Source organism: Furipterus horrens, unplaced genomic scaffold (genome assembly GCF_987537825.1).
Source record: "Furipterus horrens unplaced genomic scaffold, mFurHor1.1.pri manual_scaffold_10, whole genome shotgun sequence".
In the NCBI taxonomy this organism is placed as follows: domain Eukaryota; kingdom Metazoa; phylum Chordata; class Mammalia; order Chiroptera; family Furipteridae; genus Furipterus; species Furipterus horrens.
Genome location: NW_028327180.1, coordinates 35,220,111 through 35,241,923, shown reverse-complemented (window position 1 = coordinate 35,241,923; position 21,813 = coordinate 35,220,111). Strand labels below are relative to the sequence as shown.

At 47.0% G+C, this 21,813-nt stretch overlaps 1 protein-coding gene across 1 annotated transcript in view; it reads right to left on the bottom strand.

Annotated features, from left to right (window-relative positions):
• Positions 1-1,110: 1,110 nt before the first annotated feature.
• Positions 1,111-21,813, bottom strand: part of INTS9 (integrator complex subunit 9) — an 86,089-nt gene continuing 65,386 nt past the window's right edge. Inside the window, exons 9-17 of the mRNA XM_090289021.1 lie at positions 17,857-17,968; positions 15,171-15,351; positions 13,591-13,651; positions 11,168-11,339; positions 8,298-8,422; positions 6,152-6,319; positions 3,459-3,557; positions 2,989-3,126; positions 1,111-1,834 (exon numbers count right to left, since the gene is read on the bottom strand). Coding sequence (XP_090145147.1) covers positions 1,658-1,834; positions 2,989-3,126; positions 3,459-3,557; positions 6,152-6,319; positions 8,298-8,422; positions 11,168-11,339; positions 13,591-13,651; positions 15,171-15,351; positions 17,857-17,968 — 1,233 coding nt within the window. The 3' untranslated portion in view covers positions 1,111-1,657. The remainder of the gene's footprint in view (positions 1,835-2,988; positions 3,127-3,458; positions 3,558-6,151; positions 6,320-8,297; positions 8,423-11,167; positions 11,340-13,590; positions 13,652-15,170; positions 15,352-17,856; positions 17,969-21,813) is intronic.

Genomic DNA, 21,813 nt, shown 5'->3' with positions numbered 1-21,813 from the left:
GCAAAGCCACTTACTGGCTATGTGTTTTTGGGAAACTTAGCCTGTGTACCTCTGCTTCCTGAGCCAGCTGCCCCCAGCTACACCACCCACATTCCTGAGACACAGGAACGGTGAGGTAGTTTGCTGTTTCAAGCTGCTAAGTTTTAGGGTAAATTTTGTTTCATAATAGATATACCACTTCTTTAAAAGATTAAAAGAAATAGAAAAATCAGGTTGCTCCTCACTATTCTTAATGTTTTTTAAAATTACTATTTGAGTTTGTGTTGGTTTGAATAAAAATTTTTCTAGGTGTCAGCAGCACTCATCAGTGGGCTGCGTTTCCTTCAGGGTATGACGGCACTTGGAGACAGACTTGCCATTTCCTCTGCGCCTTCCACTGACCACCTGCCGTGGTCCCCGAACTTCTGACCTGCTCTGGGAAAGGCCAGCTCTAGGTTTCCTCTCTGCTCGAGTGAACGACTCTTTGTTCTTCCTCCCTTGGCTTCTATTACTAAGTAGGTGGAAGTAATCTGATTAAAACCTTCAAAATTTCTAGTTATTCCCAGTCAGTTTATAGACTAATTTACATATAACTGCTGTTTTTATCTTCAGTAACCTCCTCTCAAGGGATCAATGCCTTGTGCTCTCTGGTCAGTCATTTTAACAGAAATAAAATTGGACAAATCCAAGTCATTCCAGAATGTATTGCTATTGAGACATTTAAATAAAATAACTATTTTAATTTCTTTTGAGTTCTATTTTGTACTGTTCTTGTATTTTCAGGATTAAAAAATAAGTTAACTTAATTCTCTCCAAAGTTTTATTAGGACGTGTACCTACATCTGATGCTCTTCATAATTCCCCTGCTCAGGATGCTCCCCAGAAAGGTGAGGCTGGTGTTTTCATTATAGACACAGCTCAGATAAAGTTAAGCACCTTTTCATACAATTTAATAAAAATGAGTTTTATATTTAAAAAAAAAAAAAAAAAAAAAAACCAGATTATATGACTGAACAGACCAAACTAAAATTTGCTGTAGTATTGTCTAAGTTTATGGCATTCTGTATATTTTCAAAAATTTTTTCCAGGTACCCTATCAGTATAAATTACAGGTTCAACAAAGCATAGAGATACTTCTAATAAAAAAATAAGTTTTATTAACAAAATGGGCCCACAATAAAACAGATAAATGAGTTCATTTTACTAATTTGGGGGGGGATCGTCTGTCTTAGGTGCAGCAGTGTAGACAAGCAAGTAAAACAGTCCCTAGTGCCCGTGCTGAGGCCTGTGGAACGATGAAGGACACACACCAGCCACTGAAAACAACAGGTCAGGCCCCTGCTTACCTCCTGCCCACCGCTGCCCTCCTGGGAAACTGCTCAGCTTGCTGTCCCACCGGCCAGCTCCCTGAGAGAGCCAGGCCTGGGGAGAAAGTGAGTCTAAAGCTCAAAGCGCAAGTTCTCGCCTGGAACTGCTGGAATCCTAGACCAGAGATGCCGGCCGTCACTCCTGCTGATGTCATTCCTGCTGTTGTCCCTCAGGAGCCTTTCCCCTAGGCCAGGGAGCAAACACCACAAAGTGCGCCAGCCTTTGGTGCCATCCGCAGCTGCCCGAGCTGGGAAGCCTGAGTGTGAAGGACGGTGTGCTTAGGGGCGTGGGAGTGGCTCAGGGGTTCCTCCTAGAACTTCTGCAGGAATTTGAGGACAAGGTCGCGCAGTCTCACCCTGAGCGTCTCATCATTGTCACAAATGATGTGAGTTGAATCTTCCTCGATCTGGATGAGTGTCTCGGCCTCCTGGAGCAGGACGATGTGGCCCTTGGCTGTGTCTTCCACTTTAATGTCACTGAAGCCGTGCTGCTCCCAAAGAGAAGAGAAGGAGGTTGGCGGGGACTCTGAGAAGCTGGGCTGACCGAAAGGTGGGTGTCTCAGCAACTGAGACTTCTAAAAATGGCCCCTCCTAGACAGTGAAACTCAAGTGTTCTAAACTGGCACTTCTGACATGCCTCAATGTCACCCTTCAGATGCGGCCCTTCTACAGTAGAATTCAGCCACAGTTCTACACACAGCGCTTCCTTCAGGGAAAAGTAAATGCGCAATGGAGAAAAACCCTAACAGAAAGCCTTTAAGATGTGGAAGAAATCAGCCATTGAGATTCTCAGTATGGACAAAGGGTAGTAACTAATAGTTTAAAAGAAGAAAAGCTCTTTTCCTGGAACTTTTTATTAGTTGCAGTTCTTGCAAGAAGCAGCATGAACAGATTTAGCTTAATTCTTCCTATCAAGGATTCTATAATTCTGATGCTAAAATAGTGATTTTTGAAGTTCCGTGACTGAAGCCAAAATTCTGAAAACCTGTAAGGTTAAATTTTTTCTTCTTACAGTTACAGTCAGTTCTGTTCTTTGGGGGAGCAGCCATTTGGTGGGGGTGTGGGACAGCTGCTGAGGTGGAGAAGGGCCCTCTTCTTCAAGGTGATGGCCTCTCCTCTCCCCCCACCTGCTGGGGACGGCTGGGCCCTGCTTCCTGAACTCCCAGGGACCCAGCAACACTGATGCCCTCCGTCCGCACTGCCTCCCAGTGCTTCCGCTCACCCCTGTGACATGGCCACGTGGCTCTCTGACAGCAAGGGATCTTGTAAAAGGTGAGGCTCTCGAGAAGGCAGGCCCTTCTGTATCCTGCCCCACCCGTCATGCCTGGGTTTCTGCAGAAAGGCCTTTCTTCAGTCTAGTTCCTGGGCGGAGGCAGTCTTCCAACCACCTGGTGCTCAATGGGAAGGAAGGGGGTGGCTGAGAAGCCACTGGGGGGCCGTGGGGAAGGAGGGTACACTCTTCTCTCACCTCTCTGGAACTGGCCCCGGGTTCTGTCCCCTGGCATGACTTTGGACCAAGCAGGTGCTATAGGGACAGTGCTCAGACAGTGGAGACTAAGTAAAAAAAGCAGCAACACACTTCTGAAGCCGGAGGCCACCCCGAGCCGCAAGGGCGACTCCCAGGCGGGGTGACCATGCTCACCTTCTCCAGGGTCTGCACAAACTGCTCCACTGGGATAGCGCCGCTCAGCAGGGGCTTCGGAAGCTTGCCGTCCGGGACATCATCGCTCACCCGCTTTCTCTTCTTGCCGCCGGTGGGCTGCGCGGGCCTGGGCAGGGGCTGTGGCGGGAGGGAACACGGGCCTCATCAGGAGCCTCCCCAGAGCAGAGGCCAGAGCTCTGAGCAGAGCCGGGGTGGTGTGTGGCCCCCTCTCTGAGTAACAGTTTCTCCTCCCTTTCCTTGTATGTGTCCAGAGAAATAAACAGTGCAGCGCCCTCTGTGTTTCCCATCTAATCCATGAAGCAGTCTGCTCTCTAACGCTGGTGGGTTTGGGAGGCAGCGTCCGGGAGCTGGCTGGACTGCTGGGGCCTTTTTGGGGGGGGGGTGTCTCATTGTCACAGGCCCTGCAGGCTCCCTTGGATTCCAACCCAGCCCACCTTCCCCGACGGTACCTGCAGGACGTGCTTGTTGTCCTTCGTGTGCAGCACGGCCGAAACAGTTGCCAAGGAAATGCCGGGCTTCATCTCCATGGGCACCAGCGAGTCTGCCAGCTGGAAGCAAACAGGTGTTTCAGTCAGGTGCACCCTAATTTGGGGGTGTGGGGGCTGCAGCTCCACCCTCTGTGTGGAGCTCAACTATCATACCCTGCCAGCCTGCTGGGAAAGGTACCAGTCTTCAAGTGTTACCAAGCTGAGCCTTTAGAGATCACTGTTATTTATTTTGAATTCTTATTTATGCTATTGCAATCTAAAATGACCAACTAAAGAAAAAAGAAGGTAAAAAACTCAAAAAAATAATTTTTAATCAAAAATACATCACGCAAATGATCTACATCAACTACCTCTCTGTCTACTGCAATGGAGGAAGGGAAGGCAGGAGAAGGGCGTGGTGGCGGGTAACCTGGGCTGAAAAGAGGCAGAGAACTGTCCATGGTTCCCGGGGGCCTCCTGAGACCCCCCTGCAAAGTCATCCAGCACAAGCACGTGCCATTGCGTGCCGGGCGCCCTGGTGCTGTCCTCTGCTTGTCCCTTTTGCTAGTTAACCCCCAAAGGACGACATGCCGGCACCCTGCCCAGGCTCAGCACCTGGACTGCTACGACCTCCTCGCCCCCTTTCAGGGCTTCCAGGTGACGCCCAGCTCTCAACACCTGCCAGGGCTCCGGGGGCCGACAGTGAAGAGCTCTGCAAATGTTAACACGGTGCCCCGCTTCCCCCCATCTTTTTTCTAAGAAAGTTTTCATAAAAGATGATTTAGTTATGTTGCCATCTAAAGGGTTTATATTACTTTAATTTACTACATATTTTAAAATCTCTTAGTTTTAACTTGTAGTACAGCAAACATCAATTGATATTATCCACATAAACAACAGCTTTTGGGGGCTGTAATTTTTAACAAGTCTGGATACCAGAAAGTTTAAGGACTGCTGGCTTAGTGTGTTGAATCTAAACCTAACCCTTCAACCCCACTGTACAACACAAAGCTGGGAATAAAACGCCAGACAAAAGGTCATCCAAAGGCACTGGGTCAGTGTCTCTCTCTCTGAGATGAACAAAATGCAGAGAAGATGAAAAGCAGAATCACAGACATTAAAGATCGATATAAGTGCGGATGGGTAGCCCCACATCTGTGTACAAACAACGGAACAAAAACTGGGTCCCTTTTTGGAGTGGGAACTTGCTTTCATCTCTCCTCCATAAAAAAACAAAACAAAAACTGTTACCAATGCCAAGTTACTGAAGTAAAACAAATCCCAACACCGACAATACTAACTAATGCATCGGTCATCTACAAGTGTCAAAGCAAAGAGCCATCCTTTCAAAGCTCCGGCAGAGGGCGCCAGAGGACACCTGAACTAGTGGCCCACCTGGAGGGCGAACCCAGGGACCTGGTGGGGACAGAGCAGGTCTCAGGGTCAAAGCTGCTAGGTCTGCTCCCACTGGGTTTGAGGGAGGGGCCTGCGAACAGGGCGTGGTGTCCACCCCCCCCCCCAAAGCCAGTCCCTTCTCTGGCTCAATATCAGAGGTATAATGCACAGTTTTAGTCTTTTTTTTTTTTTTTTTAGTGATTTAAAATGGGAACAGACGAGCTAACATGATTATTTAATCATGGATAAGGATAAACCCTGGAATGAGAAATGCCAGAAACTAATTAGTAGGATGGTTTCTCTGTAGATGTCTTCATGTTTTCATTTTTGTCTTGAAAACAACGTTCTGGCTTCCTTTTCCCTCCAGGATTGAAAACCGGCGCACGTGGGATTGGTCTCTTACACTGGTGGGTGGGTCTCACATCTTTAGGTGATCAGACTGCAGGGCCAACCCTGGGGCCCGATGCAGCAGGGCAGGTCCCCAGCGCAGGCTACTGGGGCTGCCAGGGCAGGGGTACACTCAGCACCACCATCGCTCTCAACAGAGAATTCTGGGGACACTGCTTTTGACAAGTTTTTCTACCTCTTTCTACTGTCTGTTGAAAACATGTTCAGGCTGTCTGAAAAGGCGAAAGGAAGCCAGAAGTGGCTTCCTACAGAGTTTTCCACACTGTCTGTCATCACGGGAGCTATATGTCCGACTCTGGCTGCCTGCTGTCCCCTCAGACCAGCCACTCGGGCAACACCCCAGACCTTTTCCCGATTAAAACAGGCTCGGGTTCCATGTAACTAAAATATTTACTTTCAGAGATCCCTTCAATGGATCAAAGCTTCATGTTACACTAGAATGCATACAGATAATAATAAAGTTTACATTCCCTATTTTTTTGGTCATGCTTATCGCCTCCATTTATCCCTGAATTTGGTGAAAGTTGACCCTCACTCATAAATAAAGTCCAGGAAGCAGGAAGAAAACCCACAACCCTAAGGTGGCTGAGGCACCAGCGTTTCTGTTCTCTGAGGCCCTGGCCTAGTCCCTGGCCTCCTGGATCTCATGCAAAATACTAATCAGAGCAGCAGGCCAGCGGTCCTGTGTTAACAGCTGTCACTTCATTACTTGAAAAATAAGAATGAAAAAATGAAAATCCCACCTATTTGCTTATGGGTCTAAGGGATTCTTTGGTTCATCCACATTGACACAAACCCAAGAGAAAGCTACGGTCTTCTTCCAGAGACTCAGTGATAACCCAGGTGTGACCCTGAGAAAGTGAACGGCTCACCTCTGGCATGATTTCGATCTTCTCATAGCGCCGCTTGAAGGGCAGGGCGAGGACCTCGGCCCGCCGGTAGGACATGGGCGGCGGCTGGCAATCGATCATCAGGTCCATCCTGTGGGGCTGCGCAGGGGGCGGCTGCGTGTACTGCTCGGGACAGACAACGTGCAGGGGCTGAGGGGTGGACGGGAGGAGGAAACGAGGAGGCCGTGAGACAGAGGGGCTTATTTGGGAGGCCCATTCCTTACCGAATCCTGCCTTCTAGGATATGCCCAGGCTCAGCACATCCAGGCCACTCTGAATTTCCTCTCCTGTCACCAGTGAGAAGAGTGATGGCCGCAGTGGGGGAAAGATTCACATTCGATGGCAAGTGCCCACATGCCAGCCATGTCAAGTGAAGGAGCAGGGGCCTCCGTTTGTGCTTGGTGTTACTTTTTCACTACATTTAAGTCCCTTTGATGGCGACTACTCCCAGGTGGTCTCTTAAAGCCTTGAGAGTACAGTCTCGTCCTGCCATCGTGGAGCGGGCCAGCTCCTGGCTGGCAGGCCTGACTGTGACTTCATGTGAGGCTGGTGTTCTGGGGTCTGCAGGTCCACTGGTGTGGGACAGTGGGCAATGGCCAGGTCTGGTACTTAACTGTGCAAGACAGACTGAATTGGATGGAATTTTCTACAAAATCTTTCTGTTATCTTGAAAGAAAAAAAGTAAAGCCATGTTTACTTTGGACAAATATCACCCAACTGAAAACGGATCCTGGTGGAGACATTATATTGTCCTGCTTTTACTTTAAGAATTTGGGCCGAGCCTCAAGTTCCTGGAAGCCCACGGTGTACTCAGCAGGCTGGGGAGACCGCGAAAGCCCGTGGTTCTCCTTGCCGGGTCCCTGCACTCCGCATTCCTTAAGCCAGTGGGGTGCTCAGCCAGGCCCTCAGTGAGGTGCTGATATTGAAAACAGAGGCCACCTGGTGTCCCTGGTAAGAGGAAAACGTGGGGCAGGTCCTCAGGCTGAAACTGGTGTTGGATGACTTTCAGACAGTTATTGTAAGAGACTGACCAGGTCAGGAAGAAAAACAGAAGGAGTATTAGCCCTAAGGAATAAGTGCTATTTTAAATGCAACCAATTCGGCCTATTGGAAAGCCTTATTCTTCCAGGAACTTGAGGCTCGGCCCAAAGGGGGTTAGCCGCTCTACTCATGGCTAGAGAGTCCCCGCTCTTTCCTCACAGGGCCAGCAAGCTGGTGATCCCTGTAACCCATTATCCCTGCGTTCCTGAGGTTCTGCCGCTTTCTCTGCCTCTTGTTACCCTTCCTCTGAGTTTTGTGTTGGCATCTCTCATCCTGAGGTCAAAGATTCTGCGGAGAGGAGGAAAGTGAACTTCTGACCTAGGCCAAGACATGAAGGGGCTAAGCAAACCTTGCTAATTGCTAGCGGAAGGGTCAGGAGCAGTGCTGGGCACCCGGGCACTCGGTTAAGGTCCCGACAACACGGAGGTGCTGGGAAGCTGGGGATGTGCCTCTGGCCTGCTCTTTGGATAAGCTATCTTTCTCGACAATTCTGACTGGCCTCCCCGACCCAGGGCGGTGATTTTTTAAATTCCCGTCTCTCCCTCTACATTCTCCTTCTGTCCAGATTCCTTCCTTTTCCCTGCCATGCTACTCCAACCATTTCTTCCCCTCCTCTGTGGCAGAAAAGGCAAAATGAAAAAACCCCAAAAACAAAAGCAAGAGCAAAAACCAAACCAAACTTCTAACAGAAAGCAAACACCACCCACTGTGATAACCACCCACACATGCAAGAAGGGCCCAGCACGTGTTTCAGTTAAGTAGTCTTTTGGCTCCACGAGGACATTTTTGTGGGGGGAAGGGGCAACTGGCTTTTAACTGGACACAGATGGCCCTCATTGAGAATAATGGCTGTTGATGCCTTTCCCCTCCAATGTTGATTTCGTTAGAATGGAAACTTCTTTCAGGATGCAAAGCTCGGTACTTTGAAGTCTGGAGGGCAACCAGGACATGTCCCAGCACTGCAGACGCTGAGACGTGAGGAAGACAGGAGATGCAGCTAGGGGCGCTGCCCCTCGCCACAAACGCACCCCACGGAGGTCATGGGAACACAGGTGACGGGAGACACTAGCACTGTCTCCTTGGTTACCTGCACTTCTTTGAGCAGCTTTGACACTTGGATGAAATTCAGTCGAGTATCGATGGGGCAGTAAATGCATTTCATGGCCAAGGGCTGGTAGGGAGCCAGTGCTTCCAGATACGAGAAGTCGGGCTCTAAGGGGAGCACAAATAAGACAATTTAAGATGCAGGCAACAGAGGAGCTGCTGAGCGCAGAGGTGGCTGGTGTGGTCGGGAGGGTGACGGGAGCGAACTCCTCATCACCTGAGAGGAGCCATTTACAAGCAGGGACAGGGAGAGATGAGCGTGAACACTGTAGGAAGGAGGTGGAATTACAGGTGGAAATGGGTGTGAGCTCAAGGGTTTTGACATAAAGGGATAGACATAAGATGAATAAGAAGGGAAAGCTCTTCTTTGCAACAAAATGACAACTAATAACCAAAAGAAACGATGCAGTTTAAAAAAAAAATCACCATTTGGCAACCATCACAATAACTATTCAGCCCAGAATCATCAAGAGATGCTAAAGAAATTAGATGAAAATTTGGGGACGACCAGGATATATACACAGACTCAAAGTGTCCCCCACAATAGACAAAATTCAGAACAGTGATTTCAGAGTGAAGCAACCTGGCACAGCCCACTTGGATCAAGTAAACACATGGGCACGAGACATATCGCATGCCACCTGCCTGTCAGCAGGCGCCTGGGAGCAACGGAAAAGGACCTTGGCCCATGTCAGCCACGTGCTTCTGCTGAGACTGCTGCAGGCCCGTCAGCAAAGCCAGCGCATCACGACTGGGTCCACCCTCGTCCTAATGGCTGGCCAGTTTGCTCTCCCAAGAGCCATGCACGCCGTCAGCTGGGTGGGGACTGTTCACTCGAGGAAGCTGCCCACCGTGAGCCAAGTAACTGGCTCGTTCCTGGTACAAAAAACGTTTCTTCCATCCCAAACAGCCTGTGCCCCTCCACGGGTTCTTCCGGCTGCAGGCTTGCCTCACCTGCCTCTTCGGCGAGTTCAGGGTAGCTGCCAGGCTACAGATTAACGCCCTCCAGTGGGTCCTGGTTCCTTAGGAAGAGCACCCAGGCCCCCCACAAGGCAGCGCAGGCCGTGGGAGGGATCATTGGCTCCCTCCCTTGCCACGTGTACTGTACGTGCTGCATTCCCACCATCGCTGTTGCACGTTGGGAAGAGCTGGTCCAAAACTCCGGACACTGGCAGACACCACAAATGACACATCTGTGCTGGATGCCCCACAAACCAGGCTAAATTAAGTTCATCACCCAGCGTTGTTATGGACAGTCGCATAGTCCTTGATGTCGTGCAGCAGGCTAAAGAAAACTCCTGAGACGGAGACTGCTTTCTGCCGCGCTGGACGGTGTGAACGCCGCACCCCCCGTCCTACCAGAGCCCAACTCCCCTCGGAAAAGAACAAGCGAGACGCCCTCAGCACCACTGTAGGTCCCGTACCCTAGCACCCTCCTGCTCAGCAAAACTGGACAACGGTTCTGGGCGTGCATCAGTGTTTCGTGGCGGGCTTGCTCTGCCTTTGGCCAGAAGAGGCCGGGAAAGAAGGAAAGCAGCCCCCGAGAGCCGCTTTTCTGGGCTCTGGCATTTTCCGCCGGGCCTTGTGTCCAGAGCAGCCTGGTGCTCACGGCTGGCCACGGTTGGGACATAAACAGTTTCTCAAACACTGACACCAGAAAAGGCCACTCTGTGACCACGATGGGCCAAAGCAAAACAAGACCTCTCCATAATCACCCCTGAACACAAAGCCACAACACCGTCCAAACCACAAACGTGCCAGTATCGCCCTACCCCGGCTCCATCCCTCTTGCCATCCAGCTATGAATCGTTCAGAGACCCAGTCACAGAGCTGCTCCTGCTTCCTGATGGCACCCAGTCTGGAGCAATGTCCCTCGTCCATGAACCTACCTCAAGATCACCAACACAAGCCCACATCCACATGAATTTCATTCTGAAACACTCCCAGATGCCCTGTGGCCTGTGGGCTCCCTCACTGCAATGAGTCCACAAACCCAGCCTGGTGCAAGAGCCGCTGTGTTCCCAGCGGTCTCTGGCTGGGGGTGCTGTTACTGCTCACAGAGAGGCTGAGCATGGCAGGACCCGGAGTGCCCCTGACCCGAAGCTGTGGGCACAGCTAGACTCTGCCTGCTCCATGACTTAAGTCTTAACAGTAGTCAGGAAACCACACAGCCCCACGTGCAGGTGCTGCATGAAGCACTTTCTCACAATGGTCACTAAATGCATGGAGCTGCCCACAGAGAGAGCTGTCGATCATCCCGCGTTCCCGTGAGGAAAGGGAGGCTCCGAGGGCTGAGGTTACAGGAAGTCCGGCCAGACTTCAGAGCAAGAATTTTTACTGCAGAGCCCATAAGATGTTGAAATCCCAAGGCCATCTGAAGACACTAAATTGATCAAATAATATAGCGATTAAATGAAACCCTTATTTGAGCTCATGAAAGGATTTAGTTTCCTCTGAGGGGTTCATTGTCCAGAAAAAACCTACAAGCCAGTGTGAACTGTAACCAAAGGAGAAGGACCCAGTCCAGGAAATGACTGCAAAGCGTAAAGCAAGGCTGGTGGCTGGAACACCTGCAGCTCTCCAGAGGGAGCCAGACTCCCCACAAAGTGGTTCAGTAACATCTGTCTCGGGGAAGAATCTATAAAAGCAGGTGCAAAAGTTTTGTCTAGCACAGTTATTTCACAAGACATTTTGCTTTCTCTGACTCTTCCCCTTGTGGTTTCTTTATCCTTTGGTATTTATGACAAAAGAGTGTTCATACTTCTGCCTTATTTTAATAATTGTTCCTAGGTCTCTCCACCTGGCAGGTGCATCAGTGAGGGTCCCAGTGGGAAGGGCAGGGGTTTGGCTTACCTGTGAATATGACAGTGTTGAGACTTGATTTCCCCCAGAGCTCCATGAAATGGACCACATCCCCACAGCGGAGGGAAGGGTGCCCGGTGAAGACCACGCACGGCTGTCTGAAGTCGCTGCTGAGGTCACCGTGGATGCTGGGGTAGTGCTTCAGCTTGTTGGTCTGAATGAGCTAGAGCAGATATAGAGAAAAAGCACACGAGGAAATGTTAGTCTGTCTCGGTGGAAGGAAGACCCACAGAATGGCAGGGCGACCAAGTTCTGTCTCCAATAACCACCCCACACAAGAGCAACTATTTACCAACACAGGATTTCCTTGAGGAGGGACAGCTGTCAGTTACTGTGGCAACTTAATAAAGACCAAGACCAAACCGGCCTTCAGAAATCTGAAAGATGTGACATGCTCATGACACAGAGAGCCACAGTGAGAAGCAGACTGTGCACAGGTTCAAACCTGTTTCGGCCCTGGCTGGTGGCTTGGTTGGTTAGAGCACCATCCTGTACATCCCTGGGTTCGATCCCTTGTCAGGGTGTGTATGAGAGGCACCCAACAGATGCTTCTCTCCCATATCAATGTTTTTCCTCTGTCCCTTTCTCTCTCTCTCTCAAATCAATAAACATATCATCGGGTGAGGATTTTAAAAAGGTTTCTTTTAAGTCAAAATGTTCTTCCTTCCATCCCATACTTTACAACACCCTCCCGGTGTCAGGCCCGACCCAGTGTCCACACAGTCACAGCCACCGCTGGCATCTCGGGACCCTGCTCAGATCCAGTATCAAAAGGTTAGATGACAAAAACCCAGACACCAAAGACCCTAATATCAACTAAGCCAAAGGGAACGTTGTCTGGAGATGCTGTGTAATGGATAATGACATGACCTATGACCCAGCTTAATCCTGAAGCAGCCCCTAATGCAGAAGAGGGGGAGCCCCATCAACAACTCCAGGACCAACTGAAGTTACCCCAATAGTGCGAATGTGGCCAGAATGGGACAGTCCCCAGATGGAAGCCAAACTCTCTTCACTTCAGAGATTGTCTTTAATTCAGAGAGAGCTGCTTCTACTTGCAAGACGGCAGGGCCGGCCTGGACCCCTCCATCGGCTGTCGTGTGCACACAGACGGCAAGTGCTGACTCCCACTCTCCTTCCAAGTTCCACGTGAACACAACCAGCTGTCCGAGATCATGCCCGGCCCCAGGGACGGGTACGCGCGGCTGTCTGAAAGCCTAGCTCGTCTACTGTACCCAGAGGCGCTGAGGAGAGGAACGGGCCTCTAGGAACAGCAGCAGCTCTGCTGCCTACAGTTCCTGCATTTCCCCTGATCAACGCATAGAAACTAAGATAAATTACCACTTTTTTCATCCAGTGGACCTACCTGTCCAGCTGACGTACTGCGTCTGACCAACAGAACTGCCTCGTGCTTTGGCAGATACTGCTAGTTTTCTAAGGTGGTTATTTACTAATTTAAACATCTCTAAAATAGATATATTTTATAATATATAAAAATATAAAACATATAAAACAAAAAATTGGGAGTAACTCCATTGTCTTGCCCGTAAGAAAGTGGTTAAGTACATGACAATGTGTGATACGCTGTGGAATACGAGGCAGTGAGAACCATGATGTGAGGCTCACAGAAAAATGTCCATGATACAATGTTTGGTGGCAAAAAAACCATGGGAACAAAACCGGGCACATAGCTATGTAAAAGCACTCATCGGTCCTGTGAGGTATAACTGACATAGAACATCAGTGTCAGGTGTACAACATCCCGTTTTGGTATCTGACTATATTGCAAAATGATTGCTACAGTAAGTCTAGTTGACATCTGTCGCCATAGTTACACATTTTTTCCCTTGCGTTGAGAACTTTGAGATCCATACTGCTGGCAACGTGCAGATACGCAGCCCAGTCCCGTTAACTGGCCGCCATGCTGTGCACGACGTCTCCACGACTCATTTTTTATAATTGGAGGTCTGTACCTTTTGACCCCCTTATTTTTAAAACTGAAATATTTTCATCATTAACACTTTATATCTATGATTAACATAAATAACTGGAAAGAAGACTTTACAACAGAAAATCGGTTATGCAAAAAAAGTTAGCAGTAAATGTTAGAACAGCATCCCTCACCTAGCTGCAACCCGGAGGGCAGGGAGGGCGCTATGACGTGTGTGAGCGCACTGCGGGCAGGATGTGCACTGGGGGACGGGACGTGCACTGGGGGCAGGACGTGCACTGGGGGCAGGACGTGCTAATGAGAGGAGAAAGGAATGAATCTGGAGCTAGAGTCCTTCACTATCATCTCATCTGGGAAATGAAGGGCTATGTCAGTTCATGCAAGGATCTAAAAAATAATCGAATGGCCTGCTATCTCCATCCACATACATTCATCTACATTTCTTTCTTGTTCTGATGCTTACCTGTGCATGAGGAAAAGGCGGTTCTGGGAGATACACCTTCGTCTGTTTGTTGTGACAAAGCCTTGAAGAGGAAAAACAGATGAGCCTGGTCAGGTAGGGCACACAGGGTCACTTACTGCCACCTAGTGGTAGCAGCACAAATAATAAATACTGACGTTTAATTAAAAATTTCCTGCCAGTGAATCTCACTGTTAATAAAACCCAGTGTCTACAGAGCCCTCAGGACAGAAATCTCTTGTGAGCACATTTTTAACCTTTAAAATTCCTCAATACATTTTTATTTAAGAAATGACCTCATTATTTTGGAATAATTTTAATTTACAGGGAAGCTGACGTTAAGTGTCACACATGACACAATACGTTTGTTAAACTGAACAATTAACGTTAGCATGTGACAGGTAACTAAATTCCAGACTTCACTGGGGACTTCACCAGTTTTTCCACCAATGTCCTTTTTTTGCTCCAGGATCCAATCCAATCCAATCACTGCACTGGGTGAGCTCAACACTGAGGAGAAAGCGATATGCCTTTTTCAGGCACCTAACTTTCTGTCTCTCCCACCCACTAAGCACCACTGGCCACCCAAACTGGAGAGCAGCGACACATCTTCATCTGGAGACACCATGACTGTTCTAGGTGGTGTGTGTTTTACAATCCTCCTGACAAACACGAAGAGTATGCACATGGGATAGGTATATACATCCAGGAAAAAAGATCCTGACCACAACTAAAGGGGGAGGGAAAACGTCCTTAAGCAAGTGGGTGAGGGGCAGACAGAATGGTGTACATACGCCCTTTTCATGGGAAACTCAGCAGAACACGTTTTCATACCCAAGTGTGGACACACCGTTCTCAGGCACTCCTGGGGCTACTGCAAAAGTTAACTCCTTTCCTCTGTCCCGCCCTTCGTCTGGCCGGGTGAGTTAGTGTCAAATAGGAATCTAAATAATCCTAAAAAGGTTCACTGACTTCAGACTGTTCAATAATTGACCCACCCTAGATTTGATAAAAAAAATTTCCTTCTGTAATAAAACTTAATTTTGCCTAATAGCATGCTACTAAATGAAAACTATATGTAGTTTTTCTTTCAGGTTTGGTATTATAAATTCAGGCAACATGGGCTTGGGCTTTAACATCTGCTTCCCTTTTAGAATGTGATTTTACTTTGTAAGAGGCAGAAGACAAAGCAAGTAAGAAGCTAAAAATATAACATTTTTATTACTGATTTGGAAAGTGCTGCCTATGTTAAGTCTTTATCTTTCATCCTTTCTCCTTTGATAACTATTCAAAACTTTTGCCTTTCGTTAACATAATCTTCACTTTACAGATACGAAAAAACCACAAAATGGAAGTTTCACAGTGGATGTGGAGTGGTGAACACAGAGTACAATATACAGATGATGAATTACAGAATTGTACACCTGAAGCCTTTACAATTTTATTAACCAGTATCACTCCGATAAATCCGATAAAAGAGAAAAAGAGTTTCATGGTAACCTGAGGGAAAAACAGGATCAGTTCTGTTCTCACTGCTCAGGTGCAGTGAACCCAAATCCAATGCAGAGGGAGCACAGACGTACCACTCAGCGAAGATCTGGGAGAACTCCAGCGAGCTGTTGGCCACGGGGGAGATGAAGTAAAAGGGGATGCTGGAGAGGCCGGCCGAGTCGATGTACTGGTACAGGCACTCCAAGAGGTCGTAGATCACCCCTGACGGGTAGCAGGGCACCAGCACGTTCCCGCCGTTCCGGACCGTCAGCGCTAGGAAAGTCGAAGCCAGAAGGCAGACAACAGCATCAAAAGAAGAGTTTTATAAAAGTAGAATGACATTTTTACTTTATTTTTTAAATAGTTTATTTTTTTTCCTGAATAGAATTTGTTAAAAAGAATAGTTGGGTTTCTTTAATCTTCCTACTTCTGCTGCTATGGTGCGCTTCACATCTGTAATAACCTGCTGCTGCTGGAGAACGGCTCCAGGGAGGGGAGGCCAGAGGCTGGCAAGCAGCTGGGGCTTTACTGAGTGCTCCAGGCCCGGACAGGACGCGCAACGAAGGGTTTGGGTTTAAAGGTTACCAACGGCAGCTGAGCTTCAGGACGGAAGACCCTCCAAGCTCCTCTTTTTAGCTCCTGCTCAAAAACTTGGCTGGATTTGTCTCTGTTCGGTCTCTGACCACGGCTGAATGTCCTATAACAAAATAGGCCAGGTTCTCCCGTTTGACTCATTTTAGTGGTATTTTCTTTCATGAATGTTTCTAAGATAATGCTCCCTACTTTACTCTTATCAAATGAGGAATTGCAGCTTACAGGTTTAATCATATTAGAAGTTATAACTGGCTTAAAAAAGTCTAAGTGTCCTCTCAAGTTTGTTTTTGCTTGGTTTTCAAAAGAAACTGAAGCAAGCAGCAGCACCTTGAGTCCCGGCTGACCTGCTATTTCTACAGTACGCGGCTGTGGAAAAAACCAGGATCAGTGGTCAGGGCTCTGGAGGGCTGGCTCCAGTCCTGCCTTTGCCATCGGCTACAGGACTCTAGGAAGCCCCCAAGCCAGGCGGGGCCTCGGTGTCCCCATAGGTTACATAAGGGAGTGAACAAGATACATGGTGTTCAAGCCTTAGTTTGCACAATAATATCTATGGAACATGTTGAAAATTCAACTTTTTTTCTGGGTCTGACTTGCTAGGTCAGAGGTAGGACACCCATATCTGCATTTTTCATAAGTGGCCTCCTTGAAGCAAGGGGTTACTGGACGCTACTCCGAGAGGCAGTGAATTAGATGTAAGGTGTCCTGTAGACTTAAAAGTTCTATGTGTTTGTGATTCTACATTATAAATGAACAAACAAACCAAAGATTCTATTTGAGACTAGGCCAATAAATATTCCAAGTAAGAATAAATTCCTTTGACTTAGTATCAGCAAAGAACAAAAAAAAAAAAGCTGCTTATTGGCATGGCCGAGGGAGATTTGAAAGGACAATGCCTTCCCTGAGGAGATGACCATTTCTTTCTCCCAGGGCAGAGTTAATGTCACTTACGATTGCTATAGGCAAAGGCTCTGAGCTCACTAACTCCTCTTCGGTAACTGCTATGGATTGAATGTCTGTGTCCCCCCAAATTCACACCGCGAAGCCCCTATGTGATGGTAGTAAGGGCGGGGGCTCTGGGCAGTCATGAAGTTTAGATGAGGGTGGAGCGCCCATGATGGGATTAGTGTCCTTACGAGAGGAAGAGGCATGAGGACACAGCAAGGTGGCCAAAAGAAAGGCAGGATTTCTAGATTTTATTGACAATTAGGTTCAAAGAAAAATAAATTTCTTCCAGGTAGCAAATGCCCCAAGTCTCTCAACTTAGTTTTCTCCCAAAGAAAAAAATAACACCAATAAAACATTAGGGAAAAAATACACCTGTTTGGTGGTATCACTATTGGGAATTCAAAGTTCATATCCAGTAAATCTTCTCTAAGGCTGTTGAGGGTTCTACCACTGTAAGCGAAACAATGCATAACAAAGCCAGTTTTACTACCGGCTGGTCCACGGAAACAACAGTTAAGTTCCCAGGCAGCTCAACAACTACAGCGAAACAATGTGGAACCAAATGACGTTATTTGAAGGCCTGCTGTACAGTCTTCTTTGTGCTATTATTTGCGAAGCAAAGATGTGATGCTTCTCCTTTGACTAGTCACCCTGTAAGCACCATGCTCTGCCCATCGCCAAATCCCACCCCAAAGCAAGAAGACTAACTAACCCTTTGAGTGCCAACATCGCTGTGAGTGACGCTGACAAATTTTCCCAAAAGTGCCAGCGTCGCTCCCAGTGACTCTTTCTTCAACGGCTATAAATGTAAATAACAAAGGAATAATTCGTATTTTATGTTTTGTTCTCTTTTTTAGCACCTCAGGTTATATACTGATATAATTTTTCTCATGTTGATCCAAATTTCGAATTACGCATGGCACTCAAAGGGTTAAGTAAGACTTTTCTATATAAACCAGTGAGAGAATGTTGAACAACTGTTGTATAACATGCTAAAAATTTGAATTTATCGTTATAATAACTACGGCACCTTCAGATTTAAGTTGCTTGAGAATTGCTTTTTTTGACAACAGGCTTTGAAGGATGAGCAAGAATGGGAGTAAATGGGGAAAAGGCCTTAAAAAGGGGGCATCAGAGGGTATGAATGTGAATGGAAAGGGCAAAAACACTACAGAGGTAAGGTGTTGAAAATACACTTAAAAGATACCCAAGTTAAGACCGGAGTGGCCCCATCCATACCCAGGTTGCTGAAAAACTCTCCCACCATGCCGTCTGGGTTCGCTGTGGGGATCTGCGTGAGGCCTGTCAGAATGAGGACGTCGCTGTTTTTGAGAGATGCTTGGTCCATGGGCTGAAAAAACAGAGAACGGCGCTTAGTGAGTTAAAAAGAGATGTTATCCACAAACAGTAAAGAAAAAAGAGAATATCAACGTCAGCTCACCATCAAGTCCTTACAGGGGATGAAAAGTATGTTTTGACTGGGGTGGTGAGCGCATATCAAAATTCGTAGACTGGTATGTTTAAGATCTTAGGGTTTCACTATACACAACCTTTACGTCAATGAAATAAAAAAGCATATTTTCTATAATGCTTTTGTTCTCTTCAAAATATTATCTCACATTTATCACTGGCAGTTCTCAAACTCGAGGGTGCGTCAGATCATCTGGAGAGTTTGCTGAACTCCATCTGCGGTGGGCCAGAGAATGAGCATTTCTAATGGGCCCCCTGGGGCTGCTCCTGGTGTGGGTGTGGGGCTCCTGCCTCAAGAGTGACTGCAGTGTAATGTGATTCTCAAAACAGTTTGTTATGCAAACACGGAAGCTGGGACTCACAGAGCTGAGGCGACTGCTCCGGAGTCTCAGCGGCAGAGGACACAGGAAGAGCCCGGGGTAAGAAATTAGGTAAAGCTTCCTTCCAAGTGCACTAGTAGCTACGTGACTTCAGCCAAGGCCCTGAGCTGGGCTTCTTGTAAAATGGGCCTATTTCTTGACCCGTCTTGCTCGAATGACCTCTGAAAGTCTCACGAGCTAATATTCATGACGTTCTCGTGAACTGGGAGAGCCCACGGCACAGTGCTACGTGGTCCTCTGGAGGTGGTCTTTTCATCTTTACCTGCACAGCTTGAAATTTTGACTTTTTTCTAAATCAAGATCCAAACTGGAAACAGCATGGAAGGCCCATGATCAAGATGCTGGAAGGCTCATATTTAATTTTGTGACAAACACATCTTTCCTCAGTGTCATTTAATATCTTATTGGTCCGTTAGAAGAAAAAAGCCAGAAACACAGTTTACCGAGGCCTCATCCCTCCTTTCTCTGTTCCACCCAGATTTCCTAATAAAGAAAGAAAATTCCAAATTGTAGCACAGCAAAACCCTCCACCTGCATTGCTATGTCTGAGTACACGTGCCTTTTGATTTATTTTATTCTAGCACTTTATATGAACATGGGTATATGGGCTTCATTATTTCTTAAATAACATGACTTGTTATATAAGCTGCATTATAACCTGAAAAACATTTCTTTAATGAGAATACAGAAAAAGCATGGTTATAATTCTACTGAACAGCTTCTAATTCCTATTTTCTGATGTCTGGGCAGAACTGATCCATCTATTTGTGCTTCTCCAATGAACACATACACATTCATGGTTTCTACAGAAGGAAGGAGTGGGAAGTAAAGTGCAGTGGTTTATAGCAGCACATGTGTAATGAGACTGGGAATGTCAACTGTATTGTGCATCAAACACAAGGGAACCAGAATGATGACAAAGGGACCAAGCTTCACTGGGTAGTAGTATCAGCTTAAAATGGTAATAATTTCATATGCATCTTATTAGAACAAGCCAGTAATGATTCCCTGGGTTGATGGGAGATGGGGGAATTCAGAGGGCCCAGGAACACCCTGAAATGGTATACACAATTCTGTATGTGCCATACATATTTTTCTATAAATTTATTTGGATAATCTTATGGACCACGAGCCCAAAGAGTTAAGAACCACTGATCTAAACGAAAACTTATAATGGAGAACAAATTCTGGCCCTGAAAACATTACCTTTGAACATCAGCCATCAGCACTGCCTTCCTTTGAAAATTAAGTGCCCAGAATTTAAAAAAAGAAAACAAAAGCAGTCCTATAATATGAATCCCACTGAGTTGGAAGTTATGAACTCTTCGTGAGCAGGTCAGACTAGATGTTCCTAACTCTTGCCCTGTACCTCAGAGACATTTCTTGTTGATCCCAGTGGTACTGCAAAGCAGCAGGCGGAGAGGCTTTCAGCGACAGACTCCAAACCAAGCTGACACCACCGCCGCCCCCACTTCAGCACCGAAAGGCACGTGTATTAAATGTAAAACAGAAACGTTCATTGTGTCCAAGACTCAAGTAAAAATATCTTACAAAGCTGACAATTACAATCAATTTTGTAGAATAAAATTGTGAAAATCCCTAAGCCCAAGGATGCTGTGGCTATTACATCAATCCTTCTGCTGGTTAATTAAAAAAAAATTATTTATTGATTTCAGAGAGAGAGGAAGGGTGGGAGAGGGAGGGAGGGAGGGAGACAGCCACACACACCAATTTGTTGTCCCACTTATCTGTGCAGTCGTTGGTTGGTTCTTGTATGTTCCCTGACCTGCAAACTTGGCTTATCAGGACAACCCTCTAACCAACTGAGCTACCTGGCCAAGGCAACTGGTTAATTTTTATTGAACACTTTGCACGGGACATGAGAAAAGGAGACCTAGTCTTTAGGTACTAGAAGCTTACAATCAATTTGAAGAGAAAACATGTATATATAATAAAAAAAGAGGATTTTTCAAAAAGTCACAGGAGACAGAATGCAGACAGCAAGAGCTGGCACTGAGTATATGAAAACCAAGAGGAATGCGGACTAGAAAGCTGTACCAGGAAAGGGAGGTTGCTTGAATATGCTTTTTGGCAGATGAAGTTTGATTCTAGTTTTCTTTCCTTCTTCGGCTAAAGAACTTCATACTGAATTTAAGACACCCAGCTTACTGCCTTTGGAGCATCTCCATGACACTCGTTCCCTTCCCCACACCGAGATGTTTTTCCTACATGTGCCCATGGCCCCAGCACTTTCTGTCCCAGTACCAGTCACACTGGATCGTAACTGCCTATTGACTTGTCTGTGTCCCTCAAAGGACTATGACGCTCTCTGAGAGCATTCATTGCCTAGCAGAATGCCTGGCACACAGCAAATACTAATAAACATTTGCTGAATAAATGAGCACAAGGTGACAGCGTTCCATCCTGGGGAATGTGCACCAGCCGTCAGGAGGTCAACTGCAGGATGAGGGCAGGGAGGGGAGAGGGCAGGGGAGGGCCACCGAGGATGACAAATGAACTGACTTGGCTAGAATGGAAAGTCTACTGCGGGGCTGAGAAAAGAGATTAGTAGAGAGAAATAAAGTATAATTGGTAAAGGACCAAAAAGGTCAACATCATGAAGACAGGTAGGGTGAGCAACAAGAAGTCAATAGTCTGAAGCAAGAGAGTGACATTTGGTTACAATAATTATAGATGACAGCTGAAGGAGGAGGGTGAGACTAGACAGACAGAACACTCCGAAGGCCCCCGTGGCAGCCCAGACACGAATGGAAAAGTGTAACTTCATGGCGGCTGAGATGGAAGCAGCAGATCTGCACAACACGGTAGAAAGCAATGGACACTTGGGAATGAATCGGATTATCGGACAACAGAGAAAGCAAGACTTTAAGATGATTCAAAATCTGAAGTCAGATATGTAGTCAAAGAAATTTAGGAGATGCAATGATTTAAAAGAATAAGGAGGCAACAATAATAAATCCAGTGTTGGCAAACTGAAAGTTCTTGGGGGAAGGGAGAGCAAAATGATCTATTCTGACCTATACTTTGATGACAGAAAAATGAAACCCTCTTGTGACTGGCTGAACTTGGTCTCCCAAATCTGTTCCAGACCACAGACCAAGTTGCGGGAGAGTCCTCAAGGACGAAAGGGCTGATGGGGTGGGATGGACGCCTTTCCAGGTCCCTTTTGTGGTCAGGAGAAGGACAGGAAAAGATCAAAACAATAAACAAATGAAAACAATTAAAAAAAATTAATACCGAGACCCTGTGCTCTTCCTCTTCCATCTGGGATGCTGTATTTTCTTTGGCCTCAATTCTCCAACTCTCTAAACATTTTTATTCAGGA